This window comes from Zingiber officinale, chromosome 10B, assembly GCF_018446385.1.
Source record: "Zingiber officinale cultivar Zhangliang chromosome 10B, Zo_v1.1, whole genome shotgun sequence".
In the NCBI taxonomy this organism is placed as follows: Eukaryota; Viridiplantae; Streptophyta; class Magnoliopsida; order Zingiberales; family Zingiberaceae; genus Zingiber; species Zingiber officinale.
Genome location: NC_056005.1, coordinates 89,057,856 through 89,064,978, shown reverse-complemented (window position 1 = coordinate 89,064,978; position 7,123 = coordinate 89,057,856). Strand labels below are relative to the sequence as shown.

Sequence of the window (7,123 nt, the reverse complement as noted above, 5' to 3'; positions counted from 1 at the left end):
CCGAACCCAACTCCTGACCTCTCCTTGAGTAGTCTTCTACTCCGGCTTCTCATCCCTAGGAAGCGTCGCGCTCATCCTTCTCCTATGCCGATGTACTCTTCCACCGTACCTCGTCCCTCATATGTATTAAGTTCGTCGACTCGCTTCCCATGTCATCTTTCTCGCTAGCTGCATCTTTCGCTCGACTTCTTGTGTTCCTAAGTCCTTGCACACTTAGACACAATGTATTAAATAACGCAGAGCCTAACTTAACATGATTGGTCACATCAAAACCAATTCGGAGTACTTACTATTATATTAAAGTAATAATTTTTTTAACATAAATAAGATATTTTTTAAATTATAAAATTAATTGATTCGTAATAAAAAAATAAAATTGAATACGTAATTTAATAATTTGGATATTTTAAAAACTTTTCTAGTGGCTCGATGAAAAGCAGTTTATTATTTATCCTTAACCATTGTACCGTACCCATACAAGTTAAACTAATTATAATAATAAACATATTTAAATGATTCAATTATAATTTTAAAATTATCATAATAACTTAACGCACTACAAAAGTCATCAAATTCCCAATCATTTTCAGTTGTATTCTTCATGCCATTTTTATCAGAAAAAAAATCACTAATGAAAACCTGGGAATCCCAAGAGAAGGGACCAAAGCACAACAACTTAAGAACAATACTATGCACAGCATCTTTGGCACGTAAGAGCAGGTAACACACATGCAAAGTACTAAAAAAATGTGTTTAGCCACAATACAACATTGGAAATCCACCATTAAACAGAAACACTTCACATGGTAACAGAACATAAACTAGGTATAATAATACCTACAGCATACTAGCAGAGAAAAGAGGAACTTTAGGCTGGTTCACCATATCCTCGTCCAATACTAGTTCCTGGAGCACACAGGAGATAACAAGGCATCTCGATTGTTAAATAAAATTGCAGCATAATTTCAAGTTGAACTAGCAAAAAGTGGTGTTTACATATGTATACCTTATTTACAGATCATTTGCTATTACTTCAAGGTCCCTCAGTAAATACTACCTGCTATCGCAGGTAAGTCATCGAAGTTCCATAGATTCGATCCGCCTTCATCCAGAGTTACATTGGAATTCAAGAAGCTGTCAATTGACTCATCCGAACTGCTCTCCAAATAAGGCATCTCCAGGAATTTCATGATTGACTCAAAAGATAACTCTTCAGGGAGTTTGAGAGCATCGTCCTGTTCAGCAGGCACTGCTTCTCCAGAATTATTCTTCAGTTTTTTTGTTGCACCACCATCTTCAAGACTTGCAAAATTTTCAGATTGAGTATTAGCGGGATCGGGCATTGTTGCCAATTGCAGGGGTTTTACTTCATTTTCCCAACCATATATAGAACCATCAAAGGACTCACTAGCTTGATCATGGTACATATACATCCCTGGTCCTTGAGTAGGTGGAGCTAATTTTATAGCATTGGAGTTGAGATTCTTAGATTGGTTCATGGGATACTTCAACTCAAACATATCCAAAACTGAAGAGAAATCTTCATCGACATCTTTTGAGTAAGTGAAAGAATTGCAATAGCTGAAGGTTGCTTGTGGGCTTGCTTTTGGTGCATTTTTTGGATTTATGAAAATCTTTTGAGCAGTTGTTGGTGCCTCATTAGGGAAGTTCACCTTGGCTTTCTTACCACGGATTCTACGAGCTTCCACATCATAGGCTCTTGCAGCTTCTTCAGCAGTGTTGAATGTCCCAAGCCAAACACGAACACCCTTACGAGGGTCTCTAATTTCAGCTGCCCATTTTCCCCAAGGACGTTGACGGATTCCTCTGTATAGGTTCTTTCTCTTCCTTTTAGAAGACCTGGTAGCAGGTCCATCAAACTTCATAGGACTCAGATTAATTTGTGCATCTGTAACCATACAAAAAGGAGACAATAGATTAATAGAAGTACATATTACGTAGTTAAAAGTGAAGCACCATTTTAACAAAAAAGTAGAGGAACTACACCAAAAGCATGAGGATGGTCCAAAATAATTCATATTTTTGCTTTCTCAAGGCAGACCAAATCTCTCATGTAGACCGGTAACCAAAGAATGCCATTTTAAATAATTATTGGTGGATCATGAGAATAATCCAAGTTTTACTTTTGAAAGAATAGGAATCTTATGCCAAGAGGAACTACAGAAAAAGCATGAGAGATTGTCCAAAGTAATTTTTTTTAAAATTTATTTCATGCTTTCTCAAGGCTGACTAACTCTTGATGGATCATGAGAAAAATCAAAGTTTCCCATGAAAGGAACAGGAATCTCATGGTAGTCAGCTATCCATCTACTATCATCCAGGATAAATCAGTAACCGGTGTCTTGTAACGAAGTACCCTTTTAATCATCTTCAACAATCCATACACACCTGTGGATGGCTAGACCTGTGTATACATCTAACTTCTTTTTTTTTTTTGGTCAAAATGTACACATCTAATTATGAGATGATATAAAAGATACAGCATCTCCTCACAAGGTAAGTCCTGGCTATGTTTTGGTTTTACAAATAATTTTCACAAATCATGAAAAGAAAAGACATAGTTCACAAACTTATTAGCAGCAATAAGGGCTTGAGCGGTAGTTATTGATAACTTATCGTATACCACAACTTCCTTTCTATTTAGTTTCAACTTATATCGTGAGCAAACTCAACGAAGTGGGCAATTTCTGGACAAAGGAACATTTTTTAGCCTTAAATCCTACTAATCTCCCATATTAGAGATTTGGATATGAAAAAAATTACCAAGTAGGAATTAAAAAGAAGAAGAAACTAAGTTAACTTCGAAAAAATTAACTTCTTGTCAAAACTGTCACCAGATTTGAACCGCCGCCATTAAAAATAGGGCCAACCCCAAGATAAAAGACAAGAATAAAATTTGTAATTCAAAAACAAAATTCCTAAATAAATTTCAAGCCAATGAAATCTTTTACAAGGAACAGCACCATGCGCAGGATAACATGAAAATCTGTAAGGAAGCTTGTGCATCAATTAACACATCCCCAAGAACAAACAGCCGAGGCACCTTAAAAATTTTATTCGAATCCAATTTTTCACAAAAAAAAAACAGCAAAAATAAGTAAATAAATAAACAAATAAATCCTAGTTTGAGACTAACCTTTGGATGGAGAAGCAAAGCTCTTCACCTCGGCGACGTCGACCTCGTCGTCTTCCTCCAACTCCTCCTCGAACTCCTGGAAGTCGACCTCGAAGTCCTCTTCTGTCTCCTCGGCCGCCAGGCGACGTCCGCTCTTCCCATTCTTATACTGGATCGTGCTCCGATTCGGCCACAGGAGGTCGGCGTTGGTCACGCGCCGGGATCTCGCATCTGAAATGAAGCCGGAAAGGATCGCTCCTCCGCACATCCTCGATCCGTCGTAAAAAAAAACACGGAAGAAACCAAATCGAAAAAACGCTTTCTCCAGCAGAGCGAGCAGCTGAAGCGGGCCTCGGCTGTTGGCTTATAGCGAGAGAGAGGAAATTGGAGGAAACAAACTAATTCTTATCCTCACTCGGAAACTATTCACTCCGCTTTCCATCTCCATTCTTATTGGTCTACCTTCGTGGGACCCGCATAAGCATATATTTTAATAGGCATATTATAAATTTCATAATTCATTACCATAATTTAAGAAAGAGACAAAAAAACAAAAATGAGGGTAATATAGCCAAAATGATTAAAGATTATGAACTTTTTAGCAAATTGAGAATTTTCGGATAACGCCAATGAGCAGCTCATGCAGATGTCGGCATGAGCCTTCCTTCTTCCGTGACAGGATGTGAGTACAAAATTCTGATTTTACTTTCATGACCCTTAAACAATGGCATTTTACATCGATGGCACTTTAAATAGGGATATAAATGAATCAAACGGTTCGCGAGTTATTCGGAGTTCGATTCGATAAAAAATTCGTTCGAATTCATTCGTTTATCTTATCGAACCGAGTTGAGCTCAATTTCGAGCTCGATAGTTTTATTGAGCCGAGCTCGAGTTTAAGGATATTCGGCTCGTGAGCTCGCGAATATGTTCGTTTATAGGTTTGCGAACCTTAAAACGAGTCTTAAACCGAATCAAAAAAAGAGCTCTAAAACAAGCCAAAAAAATGAACTCTAAAACGAGTCTTAAAATAAACTTTAAAATGAACAAAAAAATGAATTCTAAAACGAGCCAAAAACGAATTATAAAACAAGCCAAAAATAAACCAAGCTTGTTTTATAGTTCGTTTTTGGCTCGCTTAACGAGTTAGGCTGGTTAACTTTGATAATCGAGCTAATAACGAGTCAAACTCGAACTGTTTGTGGGCTTGATAATTCTAAAACGAGCCGAGCTCGAGCCTTGTGATAAAAGTTCGATTCGAGTTCGAGCCTGAATATAACTTAAACGAGCTGAACTTAAACTTAATACTGTTCGGCTCGATTTGACTCGTTTATATCCCTACTCCATAGGATTAGGGTAGGGTTGAGTTTGGGGTTTGGGATTTTACCAAACCACGAATTGTGGCTTACTTACAGGTCACTGTCCGACCAAATCAAATCAACCGAATAACAAGATGCCAAGTAGCAGTGGTTCTCAGGTAGGTGCACTGAATTGTGAATGTGCCGATGTGTTGTGGTCCAATAAGTCGTGCGTTGATGGCATGCTTCACCTAATAAATCCTTCAAAGGCAACGGTTGGTCAGATCCGGTTCTATTTTTTTTTTAAAAAAAAAAAACAAGTTGTTTTAAAATCCACAGATGATTTGATTTGAATTTATTAAGTCTCTGCTAGTTTTCAGTAATTCTAAAATGGAATTAGATGTTTCTTTATTCGACTTGTAAAATCAATAAAAAAAAAACTATAATTCAGTTGATATATATGGAATTCAGAGCCCATGTTAAGAACTAGGAGTAGAATATTATGCACGTGGAAGTGTTAAGAGGGATTCCAATTTGACTCGATGACCACTTTGGTCGCGAGTTGGCGTAGGCTTCTCGATGCCTGGTGCTTTCAATTTCTTCAAGTGCGAGTGGCTGGCACGGCTCTCCCTTTTACTGCTTCACGACTGGTTCTGAGCTGAAAAAGACCAATCCGTATTCAATATCAGGCCAGACACGACAAGAGCCGCATTAATCAAAACTCATCAGCTGTTGGAATTTGGAAAATTGATTTCGATAATTAATAAATTAAATAAGAAAAGAACACCTATTTTTATTTTATTAGTAAACTATCATAAATTAATTTTTTTAATGCATAAAAAATTAATATATAAGATCATCTGAATAGTAAAAGTTCATTATGTATGACCAGATACAAGTATTGGTTTGCACATCAAATAGGTGGTTGCGAATACATGAACATTAACTCGAATGTACTTAAGATATTCCCATGGAACCTTTGATTGAAAAAAATCAATCAATGAATCAAAATTAATTAATAGATATATTAATTAATTAAAGTAAAAGATAATAGTATTTATTTTAAGCGGTCCAATATTATTAGTCCTATAATAAAATATAGATATATATAAATCATAGGAATATTTTATTGTAGTACGATAATCCTTTGTATGAAAGATATCATATGCTCAAGGAAGATTGATTAATTGATAATCTAGCCTGCAACGTTGATTGATTAATTAATTAATTAATTGATACATATCCACACATCACTGTCTTTTAGTTTTGTTAAAGAAATCTTTATCTTTATCCTATAAAAGAAATCCTATTCTTTTGATTTAAATTATGTGTGTAATCATCTTCTGATTTAGATTGATGAATTTGATTAAATTCAGATTAGTTTGAATTTAAATTTTGATATTTAATAATATATAAGAGTGAAGTCAAGTAAATTAAGAAAAATCGGATACTTGACTTGGAAAGTTCTAAATGAGATTAAGCAATGAAAAGTTTTAGCTGGAAATTAGACAATGGAAAGTCTGAACTAGAGATTAGACAACGGAAAATTTTAACTGGAGGTTAAAAAGGGAAAGTCTTAACTGAAGGTTAAGAAATGGAAAGTCTTAACTAGAAGGTAAGCAAAAGAAACTCCTAACTGAAGGTTAGACAACAAAAAATTCTAACTGAAAGTTAGACAATATGAAGTCCTAGCAGGGTTAGGCAGTGGGAGTCTTAGCAAGGCTAAGCAGTGGAAGATCTAGTTGGGAATTAGACAATGGAAATCCTAACAGGGCTAGACGGTGGAGGACTTAATTAGGAACTAGACAATGGAAGTCCTAGCGAGGCTAGGCAAGGGAAAAGTCCAAGTGGGTCAAAGGTTAACTGGACACTTGGTGAAGAACCCCTGTGAGGTCAAGGTTGACCGAATGCTGGGCAACAGAAAGTCTCAATGAGTCACAGATGACTTTAGAGTTGGACAATCAATTAACTCAATTGATTATGTCAATTGATTGAGAGGTTAGTTTTCGCGAAGTATATGTTGGAGCAATCTAGGTACTCTAAGTTTTGATGTTTAGCAAAATATTTAAGTTAGATTTATTGTTGTATTTGATATGCATTGTGAGTGTGCAGGATACAGGTACAACAAGGAAAGTCCAAGTGTGATCTTGGCAAAAGAGGAAAGTCCAAGGATGAGTCTTGGCGGTGTAAGTCCAAGCATGTAGTCTTGGAAACGTAAGTCCAAGTGTGACTTGGCAATGGATGAAGTCCCGGAGGCGCGACCTCTTGGCAAAGGAAGACCCGACAACAATGACAAAGTCGATGGAAGCTCCAGAAGGTAAGACGTGAAGGGTGGGGAGGCATCCGAAGGACGCAAAGCTGATGGAGGAGGCTAGAAGGCTAGGTCTAGGTCGGTCGGGCGAGAATGAGTGTTGAGTGAATGTACTCGGGGGTAAAATTCTAGAATTAGGGTTTATTGTAGTGTTACTGTAGCAGCGTTGTAGCGACCTCTTGGCAAAGGAAGACCCGACAACAATGACAAAGCCGATGGAAGCTCCAGAAGGTAAGACGTGAAGGGTGGGGAGGCATCCGAGGGATGTAAAGCTGATGGAGGAGGCTAGAAGGCTAGGTCTAGGTCGGTCGGGCGAGAATGAGTGTTGAGTGAATGTACTCGGGGGTAAAATTCTAGAATTAGGGTTACTGTAGTGTT

General features: G+C 37.2%; 1 protein-coding gene across 1 annotated transcript; it reads right to left on the bottom strand.

Moving 5' to 3' along the window:
- Window positions 1-676: 676 nt before the first annotated feature.
- LOC122029542 (ethylene-responsive transcription factor 1-like) lies at window positions 677-3,545 on the bottom strand. The gene is made up of 3 exons (XM_042588572.1): window positions 3,158-3,545; window positions 1,007-1,909; window positions 677-906 (listed from the first exon to the last, which is right to left on the bottom strand). Exons 1-2 carry the CDS (start codon window positions 3,402-3,404, stop codon window positions 1,044-1,046), a joined length of 1,113 nt encoding a protein of 370 aa, XP_042444506.1. The 5' UTR covers window positions 3,405-3,545; the 3' UTR covers window positions 677-906; window positions 1,007-1,043.
- Window positions 3,546-7,123: the final 3,578 nt, after the last annotated feature.

What these genes read in the sequence shown, in the direction of transcription:
- LOC122029542 (XM_042588572.1), bottom strand. Translation starts at nt 3,404, where the DNA reads ATGTGCGGAGGAGCGATCCTTTCCGGCTTCATTTCAGATGCGAGATCC. An exon ending in CTTTGCTTCTCCATCCAAAG is followed by an intron (nt 1,910 to 3,157) that starts GTTAGTCTCAAA and finishes GTATGGTTACAG; the next exon opens with ATGCACAAATTAATCTGAGT.